The sequence below is a fragment of the Myotis yumanensis genome, unplaced genomic scaffold (assembly GCF_028538775.1).
Source record: "Myotis yumanensis isolate MYYU_CA2020_CCGP unplaced genomic scaffold, mMyoYum1.0.hap1 SCAF_7, whole genome shotgun sequence".
Taxonomy (NCBI): domain Eukaryota; kingdom Metazoa; phylum Chordata; class Mammalia; order Chiroptera; family Vespertilionidae; genus Myotis; species Myotis yumanensis.
The window spans coordinates 88,189,735-88,206,795 of record NW_027223758.1 but is presented as its reverse complement, the minus strand read 5'-3'; the positions used below and the strand labels follow the sequence as shown (position 1 = coordinate 88,206,795).

General features: G+C 41.8%; 1 protein-coding gene across 1 annotated transcript in view; it reads right to left on the bottom strand.

Moving 5' to 3' along the window:
* The window catches only part of CCDC178 (coiled-coil domain containing 178), a 231,522-nt gene that overhangs the window by 165,019 nt on the left and 49,442 nt on the right, over positions 1-17,061 (bottom strand). Inside the window, exons 13-15 of the mRNA XM_070419519.1 lie at positions 10,466-10,649; positions 2,541-2,603; positions 1,089-1,250 (exon numbers count right to left, since the gene is read on the bottom strand). Coding sequence (XP_070275620.1) covers positions 1,089-1,250; positions 2,541-2,603; positions 10,466-10,649 — 409 coding nt within the window. The remainder of the gene's footprint in view (positions 1-1,088; positions 1,251-2,540; positions 2,604-10,465; positions 10,650-17,061) is intronic.

Genomic DNA, 17,061 nt, shown 5'->3' with positions numbered 1-17,061 from the left:
AGTTATAAAATAAGGGGAAATGAAAGTCATTCATCTTTTCTGGAATTCATTATCAGCCTCAGATGACTATATTGAGGCTTTTGATGCAATTAATAAATTTCTATCATTGATGTGAGGAGGAGGCCTTACTGAAATCATTTCTCTCACTTGCTGTTAGTTACATGAGCTCGATAATAAGCATTTAGAAGCCTACCCAGCATTGGCTGTGTCCACACTTCATGAACTTGTACAACCTGCCTCTTGCATTTAGGCTCAAGATTTCTTAAGTCTATGATACAGTTAAACTTCCTCTTCTTTCTCTTGCCTATTCCATAGAGAGGCTTTGAGGCTCAACATAAATTTCCATATTAGGAACACTTTGCAGATCACAAAGATTTGAAAATACAGAAAACTTGCAAATTATTAAAGTCTAACAATATAAAGTTACACCGTCATTTGCAATGATAAAAAAAAATCCTGTTGTCAAAATGGCCAAAATGAATATGTATATACTCCCGGCAGCTAAAGACGAGAATGCATAACTCTTACCACACCCTCTATCCTCCAAAAGACTAATGACATGATGTACACATATTTTTCTACTAAATATTTTCTTGGGAAGGGCGGGTAATATCAGTTACTGCCATGAACTTGTTTTGAAAGTATTTTATCGACATTTGCTTTATTTTTCACCCTCGCTGTTTTCTACACGCATCCAACATTTACCATGAAAATGTCAAGATGCACTGTATTTTATATTTGAGTAAAGACTGCTTTAGTTTTATTAATGAGCAGTGAAGACTCTGAATTAAATCTGCCAGAGAGAGCAATCACACCCAATAGATCACTACTCACCTACTGGAAAACTGTGTTTCCTAAGTACACTCGAAGAGAGAATAAGGTTCCAGGTCGTGGCATTCAGAGCCTTTCTGTGTCATTCCACTGTAGGTCAGTTGTGGACTCATGAAAGAGTTACTTATTCTGCCCACGAGTCTATGTCTTCCTAGATGAAATCACAATTTTCCAAGTAATAATCTAACACCACATCCATGCTTTGTCAACCTAAGCATTCCTGGAAATCAGTGTCTGGATTAATGGGAGATGCTTACATTGAAGTGTTCTATGTGCATAGTTTTGATTTGCTCCGCGTTTTCTTCCATCTGAAGCAGAGGCTCCTCTATTTCCGCCAGGGTCAGGGAGTAGATCGCTATCCTCCTTAAGAGCTCCTCCCTCTCAAGTTGTTCTTCTTCTTGCAGGGAAAACAGTTTTTTCTGCCAGCAAAGATGTAAAGCAGTTCATTCAGTTATTAATTAACTAGACATTTATTGTCTCCATCTTGCATCAGGCAGGAATATTTGCTGTTATTTGAAAATAAATGCCACCATTAAAAGCAACTGGTATAAATATAACCAATGTAAAGCGTGTACAGATATTTTTAAAAAGATGAGAAAAATATCGATGAACAATAAAAATCAAATGTTCTTAAGTAAATATTAGAAGATAATAAGGTTAGAAAACACACTAACAATAAATATTGAAATATATGTTAATTCCTGAAATCAAAGACCAAAGAAAACCCATCGATAATAAGTTAATAACAAAATATTAAGCAAAAGCAGATGAGAGATTATAGATTAAATATGCAAATAAATTAGGAAATTTGGCATTTTCAAACATATGGAAGTAGAGAAACAATGCTTTATATGTTTGAAAATGTCAAATTTCCTAATAGAAGAAATTGCAAAATGTGTGTTTATTTCAAAGAGGACCAGAAGTGCAGATAATCTCAAATCATCTTGAAAAGTAACACTGCTTTGAATTGTTTTGTCTCTTTCTTTAAAAATATATTTTATTGATTTTTCACAGAGAGGAAGAGAAAGGGATAGAGAGTTAGAAACATCAATGAGAGAGAAACATCCATCAGCTGCCTCCTGCACACTCCCCACTGGGGATGCGCCCGCAACCAAGGTACATGCCCTTGACCATAATCGAACCTGGGACCCTTCAGTCCGCAGGCCGACGCTCTATCCACTGAGCCAAACTGGTTAGGGCTGTTTTGTTTCTTGATCTTAGTATTCCTATAACAATAATTTCAAATATTTATGTATTTTGAAGGGGATACATTCTAGAAAGATGCCAGGGATCAAAACACCCAATCTGGGCTTCAAAGAATATGTATATGGTATAGATAAATATTAAAAAAATAATTAAAACTGATTTTATAGCTATAATGCTTCACTCTCAATTTTGTTTTACATAGAAAAATCCCAGCATATTTTTCTTTTAATGTTAAATAAGGAAGTTCAATGGAAAGACACTAAAAGTGAAGAAAACGTAGCATCATCACGCCACAGAATGCGAGACAGCTCGGAGGTCAGTCCCTTTCTGCATGACCAGACATGGCTGGTCCTCCATGGAGGGCAACTGTCCTCAGCTACAGAGAGAAAACTGCTGGCTTGCAAGCCAAGCAGTAAAAGAGGCCTCATTACAGACAAATTTAAAATGCTAAGTAAAATGCAAATTAAAGGAAGACTAAAATATTAAAAGCAAATTAGGATTACCTGAAGCATCATTCCATTAGCCACTTCAATTCGAGTGATTTTTTTCAAGAAGTCTTCTCTACCCTGTAAATCATCAAAAACTCTTAAAGAGGAGTTTTTATTTACATAATGTCAGAAAACATTTTTTAAAGACAATTGCTAACATGAGACACATTTTACTTACATTATAATAAAAAGTAAAATATTTGTTACAAACTGAGTATTACAAACAAACAAGCCTGGCCTAGCCACTTTGGCTCAGTGGATAGAGTTGGCCTATGGACCAAATGGTCCCGGGTTCGATTCTGGTCAAGGGCATGTACCTTGGTTGCAGGCTTCTCCCGGCCTGGGCCCTGGTAGGAATTCTTGTAGGAGGCAACCAATCAATATGTTTCTCTCACATCGATGTTTCTCTTTGTCTTTCCCTCTCTCCTCCACTCTCCCTAAAAATCAATGGAAAAATATCCTCAGGCGAGGATTAACAACAACAAAAATAATAACAAGCCTGCTGTTATTTGAGGCAAAGTTAGCATGTGACAGGATGCAGAATTTCAGTTCAAGTGACTTTGTACTTTACAATCTGCAACTAAAATGAGTGTAATCAAAAAGGGAAAAAACTAGCCAGTCTTCAATTCCTTTTTTAAAAAACTATCCTTTTGTTTTTAATGTCAATTTCCATAAAGAACACATTCAACTTAGAAAACAAGATAGATACAATTCAAGTTTGAAGTTCGCAAAAGGGGGTCAGATTTTCTATTTGGCTAAACTGATTCATTCCCCCGCTGCCCCAACTTTTTCATCCTCTTTTCTCTTTTTTTTACATCATCCCTTGAAAATCAGTGGGCAAAATATATTTGGAAAAATCTCTGTGTTACTTGGATAAAGAGTTTTAAACTCTTTTCTCAGTTGTATTATACATCAGCACACAACCAGATTGGGAAATAACTCAAAAAGTTACTTCTACTTTATTTTTAAACGTTTTTAAACATTTATTTTTATTATTGACATTATTACAGATGCCACCCATCCCCCCCTTTTCCCTCTTCACCCAGCACCCGCCTCACCCCAGGCCTTCACTACACTATTGCCTGTGTCCATGGGATATGCATATCTTATCTAATAAAAGAGAAACATGCAAATTGACCATACCTCTGCTACACTCACAAGCCATGCCTGCCAGCCAATCAGAGCAACTATATGCAAATTAACCCAACCAAGATGGTTGCCGGCAGCTAGGGAGCTGGAACAAGCAGGAAGCTTGTTGCCTTGGCGATGGAAGAAGCCAAGCTTCCCACCTGCCCTGACCGGCTGTAACCTCCGCTCAAGGCAACAAAGTTTCAATTACAGAAGATAAATAAATCGCAGATACCTGCTTCCAGCCAGCCTCCACTGGGAGCTTGGGTGGCTGGGGGCTGTGGCCAGCCTGCAAACAGCCATCAGCCCCTCACCCAGGATAGCCACACCCTCATGGGGTGAAGGCCCCTGCTGGGGGGCTTGGCCAGCCTGCAAACAGCCATCAGCCCCTCACCCAGGATAGCCACACCCTCATGGGGTGAAGGTCCCTGCTGGGGGGCTTGGCCAGCCTGCAAACAGCCATCAGCCCCTCACCCAGGATAGCCACACCCTCATGGGGTGAAGGTCCCCACTGGGGGGCTTGGCCAGCCTGCAAACAGCCAGCAGCCCCTCACCCAGGCTGGCCAGGCACCCCATTGGGGACCCCCACCCTGAAGGGGGTGTGGCCAGTCTGAAAACGGCCCTCAGTCCCTCACCCCAGCAGGACCTCCACCCTGATCTGGGACACCCTTCAGGGCAAACAAGCCGGCCCCCACACATGCACCAGGCCTCTATCCTATATAATAAAAGAGTAATATGCATATTGACCCTAACAGCAGAACGACTGGGAATGACTGGTCACTATAACACATACACCACCAGTGGGCAGACACTCATTGCAGGAGCTGCCGCCTGGTGGTCATTGGGCTCCCACAGGGGGAGCTCTGCTCAGCCACAAGCCAGGCTGATGGCTGCCAGTACAGCGGTGGTGGTGGGAGCCTCTCCTGCCTCCTCAGCAGCACTAAGGATGTCCGACTGCAGCTTAGGCCTGCGCCCCACTGGTAAGCAGACATACCCGGAGGGCTCCCAGTCTGCCAGAGGGATGTCTGACTGCCAGCTTAGCCTCAATCCCCCAGGGAGCGGGTCTAATCCAGAAGGTGAACATCCCCTGAGGGGTCCCAGACTGTGAGAGGGCACAGGCCTGGCTGAGTGACCCCCCCAAGTGCACAAATTTTTGTGCACCGGGCCTCTAGTCTATATATGTAAAAGCCTAAGTGACCAAACGACCGGTTGCTATGACATGCACTGGTCACCTGGGGGCAGATGCTCAACGCAGGAGCTGCCCTCTGGTGGTCAGTGTGCTCCCACAGTTGAGAACTCTAGTTGAGAACAACTAGAGTCTATGCCAGTGGTCAGCAAACTGCGCCTCATGAGCCACATGCGGCTCTCAAAATACTATGTGCGGGCGTGCACGTACAGTGCGATTGAAACTTCGTGGCCCATGTGCAGAAGTTGGTATTTTGTGGAAGAGCCACACTCAAGGGGCCAAAGAGCTGCATGTGGCTCGCGAGCCGCAGTTTGCCAACCGCTGGAGAGACTTACAGTTAAGTCTTCTATCCATTTTGAGTTTATTCTTGTGTGTGGTGCAAGTTGGTGGTCTAGCTAAAGTTCCTTCTGCTTTAGAATCACACCCTGGAACCCCTTATTTGGGAGACAAGTTGGCTTGTAGATAGTCTGTCCTCCACATTTAAAAGGAATGTATAGCTTTGCAGAGGTAAAGTAGAGGTTCAGAAATGTTTTTAGTATCCCTTCTTCATTACAGCCTCATTCATAGCACCCCAGGGTCTACAGAGACAGTATAAAGAAACAATCTGATAAGTCTCTCCTACAACTCTTCCTTTTCTTGGGATAGCAACTCATCAACATTATGCTTTCCTAAAGTGAAAGAAAAACTCCAACATAGGAAAAAGAAATATTCTAAGGAAAGCAATAACTTTAATATATTCTCTCGCCTAAGGACATACCTACATCTAAAGCCAATTTATACAATGAAATATTTTGAAAATGTTAATGAAATTTAGTTGCTTCTTCTAACATGAAAGTAGACATAGTGGTTTATCAATTTGTTCAATACTTACTTAAGAGGGAACCAAATTAAAAATGCCTCTATAAACTGGAGAAGATATATCATATTCCAAAACAGAGTGCTTCATTTGACCTTTGTCAGAAACTAATTGAAAAAGAGTGTGTGTGTGTGTGTGTGTGTGTGCTGAGAAGATGGGTTGGGATGGTAGGCATGAAACGGAGAAGATAAACACATGTCAGATTATGTAGGACCCTAAGGCACAATAAGAAAAACAGTGAAGTCTCCCAGGCAAGGCGTGCGTTTTAGAAAGGTCTCTTTGGCTGCAACATGGACTGATTCGTTTTTGTTTCCTTGAAAGTCATTCATTCATCCTTCAAAGTCTTTTTTTTAAAATTATAATCCAGTAAGACAGTAATTAATAGTTTAAATGAATTTAAGTCCCTGGACTTAAAGATATTAATATTATACAAGGGAAGGCTGCTGAGAACAGTGCCGACATTAAATCAGTACAAATTGCTACAGACCTAACTTACATAGGTAACTAGGGTGTGGTCTCAGTAAAACACTGAATTTGCCTCCTCCATGTCTGTTCCTTCTGTGGATGCCTTCCCTCATCCTACGGGCTGCGGCTGTTCCGTACATTTGCTGTTCCTGTACTGTTTAGGGCAGGGTCACCAAGCTTTCTCTGTAGCAGGCTAGATAGGAAATAATTTAGGCTTTGGGGGCATTATGTATTGTCCATTGTGGTTTAGGAAAAAAAATTAAAAATATCAAAAAAATCACATTGAAGAGGTTGAAAGAAGCCGAGGGAAAGGGGGTGACAGCATCTGCGATGCTGGGGAGAACTCGCATTAAAAAGAAATGTGGCCTTTGACCGGCTGCCTGGTTTGACCAGTCGGAAACCAGCAGGTGGCAGCAGAGAGCTATCCTACGGGAAGCGGCTCCTAGGACAAAGGATGCTGAAAAGCAGAGTCTGAACAGTGAGTGCTGTGTCCAGAAACTCACGTTCAAGAGAAAGGGGGGATAAACACTACATATTAATAGATTAAGGGCACAATTGAGGCAGTCGCATCATTTGTGTTTCAGGGACTGAAGGGCACTAAGAAAAAAGAAAACTCATATTATTATCTAAGCTCTGAGACCAGGAAGAGAGAGAAAGAGATCTTAAAATTCAGTTAAATTTATAAAACAAAATTGGGAATTTGTGCAAAAAATAGCTGAGGGCCAGACTGGACTAGTGGGGCCGGCAGCTCTGGTTGGGCAATGCTAGGGCACTGTTTTGGTGGCCATAACCCTAACAGAGGATCCAAGTGGCAGTCCAACCAGGTTCTAAAAATAAACACATTATTTTGTCTTTATTTATAATTTTTAAATCTTCACCTCAGGATATCTTTCCACTGATCTGTAGAGAGAGTGGAAGGGAGAGGGACACACACACACACACACACAGACACACACACACACACAGAAATATTGATATGAGAGAGACACATCAATTGGTTGCCTCCTGCACGTACCTCGACCAGGGCCGGGCACCTGCAACCCAGATATGTGCCCTTGCCTAGAATCGAACCCAGGACCCTCCAGTCTTCAGGCTGATGCTCTATCCACTGAGCAAAACTAGCTAGGGCTCCATTTTTTTTAAAAGAAGGTTTTATGTGTATTTTGTAAAAACACGTTAAAATTACTAAACATAAATTAAAATAACTTGGATCCCTAAACCCAGAGATATGCATTATGCCTTTTTAGCATATTCCCTTTTAGGTCTAGGGGTTAATGTTTTTATCTTTGCTGAGGTCAGCCTAGCAAGATCTTCTCAGCTACTAAAAATACCTGAAGTCCCATTAACTTTTTAAAATTCAAAATTGAATAAATTTATAATTTATTCTCATACTCATATTTAACTACTATTACTGAGAAATTTGTGTAGTTAAATTTTCCCACCATATGCTAACTCTATTCATGCTTTCCATAAACACTGAGTACCTACATTCTAAAGACATAACACATTGTCTTTTTCTAGCACTAAAAATAACCCTTTAACATCTAAACAATCTTAAAAGACTAGAAAAATCATACAATGTCTTCTGTCAGACCATAATAAAATTAAACTAGAAATCAGTAACACAAAGATACTGGAAAAATCCCCAAATCTGTGAAACTAAATAACATATTTCTAAGTAACACATGTTCAAGTAATAAATCTCAAAATGTATGTATTTAGTCTGGCTTGAGTGGCTCATGATTGAGCATTGACCCGTGAACCAGGAGGAAACAAAACACCTTCCAAATCCCTGCCGCTGGCAGAGCAGCCTTCTTTTGAAGTGTGAAGAAGTATTTAATATCTAATGAGAGCTTTCAACATTTGTTACACTAGCACAGTCTTCATACAGAGCTGGACGATTTTCTGTTCATCCCATCCATAACATAACTGAATAACTATTACACTTTTATTGATTTATCTCCCATCATTATTGGCTAATTTTACCCTGGGTGTTGGCTAATCTTGTCTTTTCTGAATAGGTCAGTTATTGGAATTGAAAGTATTTAAAAATAGGGGCAAGTCATCTTTAACAACTGGAAAATTCCAGAAACTTCTAGGTATCTTGATTGTTCTGAGTTCCTTCTAGTCTAGGACGGCCTGAAAATTACTGGGCACTTTACAGATGCATTAATTTGAGAGAACATAACTGGGAAACGCTTCCCCTGAGGCTTTAGCAGGTTACTTTTCAGAGCTCGCTTACAGGTACTATTGCTCTAATTACTTTCTAGAAAACGCAAACTTAAGGACTAATTTCAGGCCAGGATCAACAAATACGCAAAGTTGTTTACAAGAAAAAAAAAGAAGTCCAGACTCAGAAAATTATACAGATTTTCATTAATTAGTCATGAAAGACAGTAAGTAGGGCCATTGCAAAGGCAGAAACCACAAACTTGAATTGCTACACACCTGAATTATCTAAGGACCACCTAGAAATTTATTTTCAATGCATTATCACCCTGACACAGATACACCTGTGTACATCATAGCAATTGACTGTCCTGTGTATGTAGCTCAGAGATGAGCAGTAGTTGGCGATGGGCACCATTTCCCACAGGGAGTAATTCCTTTCTGCTGCTTACTTCTGGTGACCTCTCAGCCACCATGGGGCAGAGGCAGCACCTGGAGAACAATTTCTTCAATTTGTGCTTGAACGACGCCAGGGGACACTGTGCTCTGGGCTGACACAACGAGCTCGGGGGAATCTCACCACATCTGCACTGTGTCTACAAAGTGTATTGACGGCAACATAGAAACTTAGAAAAAATAACCACTTCAGGCAGCAGCTTTCTCAGTGAGAGTCTCAGGTTATTGAAGCAATATTTCTGAAGAACTAAAGGTAGGTTGCAACAGTGATGGGAAAATATCTGAATGAAGGGTTTCCTGTCAATTTTTAAAAAATTCAAACACATGTTTAAGTGACTAAAGAAATGGCTGATGTCTTTACTGATATCCTCAATAAAAATGCTAATTGATGGCCATAAAGAAACACACAGCAATGGAAAACTCAAGGAAATTATAAACATCAACAGTATTGTAACACATGCTAAAGCACATATATATATGTGTATATATATATAAGTGTGTGTGTGTGTGCGCGCGCGTTTGCACATATATAAAATCATATGGCTTGTAATTTTGAAAAAAATATATTCTATTGATTTTTTACAGAGAGAGAGGGATAGGGATAGTTAGAAACATCAATGAGAGAGAAACATTGATTCAGCTGCCTCTTGCACGCCCCCCATTGGGGATGTGCCCGCAACCCAGGTACATGCCCTCGACCGGAATCGAACCTGGGACCCTTCAGTCCACAGGCCGACGCTTTATCCGCTGAGCCAAACCGGTTAGGGCTTATAATTTTAAAATAATTTTGAGGTTAATTTTTACTATATATAATTTTTTCATACTAGTTTTAGAACATATAAGGGATGACAAACCCAATGAAAAACCCATGAGAAGGGACGAAGGCATAACCCCCCAAGTCAGCTCAACAGCTGGACACCATGTGGGAACAGAACCCCAGTCTCTCGGTGCAGGGACAGCCACATGTCCTAAAGTTAGAGAGCAACGGCTTGGACATAGAACATGGGTTCTCTGTTTTAAGACAATTGCATGATCGTAAGTCTGCATTAAGAAAATAGCCAAAGACGAAAGCCGATGGGGATGGCGAGTGAAGGACAGAGCAGAGCGGCCTGTCAGAGGGGTCCCTGCGTGTGCTGAAATGGAGCTGACGTGGCTAGGCCCTGTGCCGAATGCCGGGGAGTGACTGGTCATCGTACCTCCAGTTCGGACAGGTCTGAGACCTGGGGGCGGTTGCTTCTGCACATGGCGGTCTACGAGCTGCATGCTGCTCTGGAACCCAACAACCTGTGGTCCTGATGCAGGTATGCCCTTTATTTACATTGCAAAGGGTGCAAGGGCCCCTCCCAGCATCCCTCCTGCCTAGTGTAGCAGGAATATTTGAGATTAGAGATGTAGGTGGCGGCCGACCAAGCACCACTCTTCTGGTGATGCGGGTAGTGTGAGGTTGGTAAGAACAAAAAGCAGAGCTGGCGTTGGCAGCTGCATGCAGCCCCCTTCCCTTTGTTCAGGTTGGGCTTCTGTGGAGAAGGGATGTTTTTTTGGTTTATCAAGTGTAGTTGTTGGTTTTTTTTAAAGACTACTGTAGGCTAAATTAAAATCTAATTATCAATACTAAATCAATAAATGAAGTCCAGGCGTATCACTGTTTTTCACAACTAAGAAGAACACAGACATACAAACCTGAAATTTTCTTCTCACTTCTGCTATTTTCTCTTCTATCTCTTCAGTTTTATATCTGGTCATGTGGAAAACAGCACCGATCTGATAAGCATCCTTGTATAGTCCTCTAAGATACTCCTCATTTTTTAACTTCATTATCATTAAACTTTGGATGTCAGATTCAAACTCTGATTTTTTCCTTACACTGGAAAAAAAAAATTTAAGATATTGACATGATTATTTTCAAAGAGTATATATTGAGGGAACTACATTTTTAAAAGGTTGTTCCTTCTTTGTCTCCAAAAATACAAAGAAACCAAATAATTAACTAAAACTTGGGCACAGGAAATATTTCCCACAATTCCATTGATTTTTTCTGCTTCTGTTGGACACCCCTAACTGTCAGGCTGTGCTCGATTTCAGCAGGATCAGCATGTCGATCAGAAAGGCCCGGGTCCCAGATGCTCAGCTTTCTGAGCGTGCACTCCCTGTGTCAATCCACCTTTGCCACCTTTATCACAACACTAAGACCAATCAAATATGAGAAAGATAAAGCCCATGTAAAAGAGAAAGAAAACCCAATTCAGGAAAACCAGTAACTAAAACAGAAGGAAGAAAAGCAACAGCTAAGCGGGGGAGAGTTAATAGAGGAAAAATGGAAGACACGAATAGCAGTGTTAAGATTTTCACAGAGAAATACCAGTCTCTTAGGAAAATTAACAAGTTATGTTTCCTGTCCAGATTGGGTACCATCTTTGTTCCAAGTATATACTCTGACACACTGAATATAAAAGCAAATACATATAACACAGAACAGGAATGGAGCTTGAAAGCAAAGCAGGAGTGGAGGGAAGGGGACTAAGGCATTCCAGTCAATGCTGACTCCAGCAAGGTCCGCTGTGCTGCATCGGAGGAGGTTCCTGTGGATTGTCCTTGTTTGGGAAAGAACCAATGAACCGACGGGAGCTATCCTATGTAATAAAAACCTAATATGCAAATTGACCGAACAGTGGAATGACCAGTCACTATGATGTGCACTGACCACCAGGGGCAGATGCTCAACGCAGGAGCTGCCCCCAGCCTGCAGGCACCAGGCTAGCCAAGGCGGATGCCAGCAGAGGGGGCCCTGATCGCCCTGCCAGTCACCCCACACATGGGCCCTGATCGCCAGCCAGACCTAGGGAACTTACCCATGCAGGGTAGGTTTATAAAAGCTAGGAGTTGGGGCACTGGAAAGCAAAGATCACGAATCAAAAACTCAACCAATGAGAAAAAAATGTAAGTTCTATTCAGCAGAAAACAGACTGCAGTGCTAATGAGCGTCCCCATGAGTGTTTTCACAGGGTCGTAAGTTTTGATAAAGTTTGCAGAAATAAAATATTTTAACCAAAACTTAAGACCATTTTTTTTTCTAATATAACACATCCTTTGTCAAGTGTCATCGAAATGGCTGCAGGCATTCTGTGTTCATAACCTTGCATTCTTTTCTGAGAGACTTCACCTCTGTGGCCCCCAAACCAGGATCCACCCAGGTGAGCTTCATTAGCACCGTGTGTTACGTTAGCCTCATGAAGCTCTTACGACCTTGGTGTAGTTCAATGATAAGTCTTTTCAAGTCATTGAAACAAGGTGTAGAAGGCTATTTAAGTGAGTGCTTATTTTGATCAAATATAGCTAGTCCCTGTGAGAAAGTAAGGAAGAATAAGAAGGCAGGGCACAGAAATGCTGTAGTGATGACAGAATGTCCAATAGTTGTCCAGGTGACGGTACTTGTACAGCAAGTGAGCAGGAAAGAGGTGTTGGTTGCCAGAGTGGATTCTTAAGCCGACATCAGAGGAGTCTCCCTACTGGAAAAGAGATGCAAGACAAAACTATCAGAGAGGGTGGTTGGTGTGAGACGGAAGAGGAGATGGATGGGCATATGGAGGTCTAAGCTGAGAACCGGAATTCTTGCTGGCCCTGAACACAGACCAAATTGAGGCTCTGACTGCCTCTACGGAGGGAGAGGATCATAATGGGAAGCGTGATTTATCTGTACTATTTTCCTTCCTCACAAAAAGTATAAAGTTAGCTAACATATCGGTGAGGCATTCATTGTGAATGGTTCCTATACCCTTTTCTCTTTTAATATCTGAAAAGTTGAAAAGTAAAATAAAAGCAAAATAGCAACACTATTTGTGCAACAGTTTGCTGTTAAGTGCTGAAAAGAAATCATATTCTACACTCGTATGAAGTAACTCAGATCACGGGGCTGGTGAGATATAGCTAAGCGAGTATGACAAACACGGCACCCTGTGGATTCATTCTAACCATTCCAGGCTGCTTAACAACTTCAATAACATTTTAATTGTTATCTGTATGAATCGATCAACACCCTGTTAACTCTTGATAAACACATTTCCTAGCTGATACCAGGAGGCCTTTATGGTGTTCAATAGCTCCTTCGCTGGTTTCCCTCGATTATCAACCTCATCTTTGGATCGCTGCTGTTACAATGGCATCGTCTTGCCTGAGGTACAGAAGAGCCTTAGGAATAGATATTCGGAATATTTTACACAGCTTGAATATAAGAAAATGGCTATACAGAAATCCATATCACACAGTTAACTTCAAACAAACTAAATCCAAATGAACCAATTTCAAACCATCTCAAACAAGTTCAATTTTCCTTGGCGTAGGCTGCTGAAGCTTGCCTATCCTGTGAATAAGCAATCCAGTGACATTGCTGGCTCAAGTCAAACATCCCAAATGTAAGAGTCTTATTTCTGATGGATGCTGGCTTATTTGAAAGACAAAATTATCAAATTATACACGGCTTCTCCAAGGCGAACGACCGTATCCCATCACCACCACCCAGAGGTCTGGCAAGAATGCGCATGCACAGAGTACTGAACAGAGTTGGTTAACAAATACGCCCTCTGTCTTTTAATGTTGCCATTTTAAAGATAAACTATATATGAACAATTGATCATATACTGATTATGTAACTTATTCAAATAGCATCAAATGATGAGATGGTATTTAGTGGAATCTTAGTATATATAACAGCCCAAAATTTCCTGAGGTATTCGCTAGATGTATGAATGTCAGTGACTTGTTTTAAATTTTTTCTTATTTTTAAACTTAACTTAAAAAAGAACCTGGGGCTAAAGGGAAGGTGATTCAAGTAAAGGTAGACTAACAATGAAAAAATGAAGGACGGGTAAGAAGATCAAGAGCTCCTTTGGGGAAAGCTATAGCTATAGTCAAATATAAGGATGGAAAATTGAATAAAACAATGAGCTTCTGACATTTTTTCAAGTAGTTAGTAAATGTCATATCCACAGGCTGCTGTAACATGTCAGAAACAGGCACCGCACCCTGGCCTGTGTGGCTCGTTGACATGTCATTCAATACATCAATAAATCAATGGTTCGATTCTCAGATAGAGAATCTAGGTTTGGGGTTCAATCCCTGGTTGGGGAGCATAAGGGAGGCAATGGATCCATGATGTTTCCCCTCACGTCGATATCTGTCTCTGTCTCTGTCTCTCTGTCTCTGTCTCTGTCTCTCTCTCCATCTCCATCTCTCTCTCTCTCCCTTCCTCCTCTCTCTCTAAAAAAATCAAAAAACATATCCTCAGGTGAGGCTTCAAAATAAAAAAGGAAACAGGAGCTGAAACTTGCCAATAGAGGAGAAGAGGCAGTGTCACTAAGTGAAAAACAAACAAACAAACAAACAAACAAAACATAAATTTTGGAGTCTCTTATACTGAAATCCCAATTGCTCCTTGTGTAACTGGGGGGATGGTTTCATGTACAATTTCCTTATCTGTAAAATTTGCTTAATAACAACTACCATTTAGGTTGTTATAAAGATTAAATATGAAGCCTTAGCTGGTTTGGTTCAGTGGCTAGAGCTTTGGCCTGTGGACTGAAGGGTTCTGGGTTCCATTCCAGTCAAGGGCATATGGTTGGGTTGCAGGCTCGATCCCCAGAAGGGGGAGGCTGCTGATCAATGATTCTCTCTCATCATTGATGTTTCTGTCTCCCTCTCCCTTCCTCTCTGAAATCAATAAATATATATTTTAAAGATTATATATGAAAACAATAATACAACAGGTCCTCTAATTACATCGTTTTGTTCAACATCATTTCATTATAATGTTGGTGAGATACCATACTTAACTCTGTTTATGTCAATTAGCCAATGGCAAAACTAGCTGCCTTATATGTCAATTTGCTGCAGTTCCAAGAATCTATCAACAACAACAACGTTAAGTGAGGATTAAGAATGTATACATCGCACTTACATACACTGAATTACACATACAAATGATTTAAGAAAGTCTTGTTAATTAAAAGGTATATGCCAGCATGGATCTTTGTTAGTGTTATCTCGTTTAATGAGATGGAAGACAATGAGAGAAAAAAGACAACTATAACAAAGGTAAGAACCCATTACTATTACCTTGGAGCAGAAAGATATCAGAGGGAGGTGTGACATCAGGACATATAGCAGAGAGAACAGGAGATCAGAGATTCTAAAGCAGAGAAAAAAATGAGGATAACACACACCTATTTTCATCTCTCAAGAGTTCATTATGTCATTGTTTAGCACCTATTGAGTAAAACAGACACACACTCCTGCAAACAGGAGCTCAACTGCGAGGAAGCTACGAATAAGCAAACCAGCCCTAGCCGGTTTGACCCAGTGGATAGAGCATCAGACCACAGACTGAAGGGTCCTGAGTTCGATTCTTATCAAGGGCACGTACCTTGGTTGCAGGCTCGATCCCTGGCCCTGGTTGGGGCGTATGCAGAGGCAACCAATCAATGTGTCTCCCTCACTCCGATGTTTCTCTCTGTGTGTCTCTCCCCCTCCCTTCCATTTTCTCTAGAAATCAGTGGAATAAATATCCTCAGGTGAGGATTACTAAATTAAATAAATAAATAAATAAATAGGCAAACCAATAGTAACTGTGCATAATGTAATCAATGCTAGGAGAGAAGTTTATGGAACTAGAGAGGGTTAGTTAAACAGAGACTGTTGAGCATTGATTACATGTCAAGTGCTATGCTAGATGGTTGGGATACAAAGATGAATTAAAACAAATGTTCTCGGTTTATGTTCTCATGAAGGAAAAAGAAGTGGGTGCAGCAGAAGAAGCACTTAATGCCACCGTAGCTTATCCACAGGGAAGCATCTGGGAAGAGTTGGTGTCTGAGTTATTGCATGAGTAATCAGTGAATCGTATTTAAAAACAAGCCAGAAGAGGAGGAAGAGGAGGGGACTAAGGAGGGGACTGTCAGCCAGAGGAAGACCAGAGACATATATTGGAGCTTAAAACAATGCGCTTGGATATGTGAGCATTTTTACAGGCTGGAATGGAAAGATGGTGGGTGGGAGCGGCACGAGATGAGTCTGATGTTGTACAGCTGACAGATTACAGGGTCTAATCTATTCGTCTAGGAGCCTGGGCTTGCTCCAACCGCTGAGGGGAGCCTTGGGAACTTTTTTTAAGCTGCTGAATGTAAATAACATTTGCATCCCTGATGCTGTATGTGCTGGATCTGAGGGCTCAAACTTGGAGTGAGGCAGACCGGTTGGAAGCTTCCTTTAATATTCCAATTAAGATCCTTAGGGCCTGGTTTATTTCAGTGGTCACTGAAACAGATAGAAAGGAAAGCACCTTTTAAAAAGCACCTTTAAAAAGATAGACTTCATAGGAGTTGGTTAAGAGACTGGCTGGTAGTAGGTAAAGAGAGAGATAAGATGATGCCTGAAACCAGTACCGAGGTGGGTGATAGTGTCAAGCTGTGGTGTTGGAGGAGAGAGGAGGCATTCAAAATGTTACTCTCAGGATAAAGAAAAGATATGGATTGAGATTTAAAAAGAAAGGAAAAAATGTGATCCATCCTATCTAATAAAGACAGAATATGCAAATTGACCATCACACCTTCACAAAGATGGCGGTGCCCAGTCCCCTGAGCCCCGCTGGAGTCCCCCAGTCCTTTCAGCCCAGCTGGAGGAGCAGCAGGTGCATGGTGCGGCTGGGCCCGCCCTCAGCTCCCGTTTCCCCAGGGCCGACCCAAGGCACAGGCAAGCTTCGGATGGCGGCTGCCCAGCTGCCCAGGGCTCAGGTAACCAGGGCCAGCCGAGGCTTGCACTGCCGGCAGTGGCAGCAGCAGAGGTGTGATGGGGGCATCGCCTTCCCCTGATGGCCAGGTCGCCTCCCGCCCGAGGGCTCCCGGACTGTGAGAGGGGGCAGGCCAGGCTGAGGAAGCCCCCCTCCAGTGCATGAATTTTCTTTCTTTTTTTTTTTTAATATATTTTATTGATTTTTTACAGAGAGGAAGAGAGAGGGATAGAGAGTTAGAAACATCGATGAGAGAGAAACACCGATCAGCTGCCTCCTGCACACTCCCCACTGGGGATGTGCCCGCAACCAAGGTACATGCCCCTGACCGAAATCGAACCCAGGACCCTTCAGTCCGCAGGCCAACGCTCTATTCACTGAGCCAAACCGGTTAGGGCCAGTGCATGAATTTTCATGTACCAGGCCTCTAGTATTAAAATAATGAGAGTAGGTAAAACTCCTGGAATAGGGAGATGAGGAATGCAAATTGGGCTGCGGT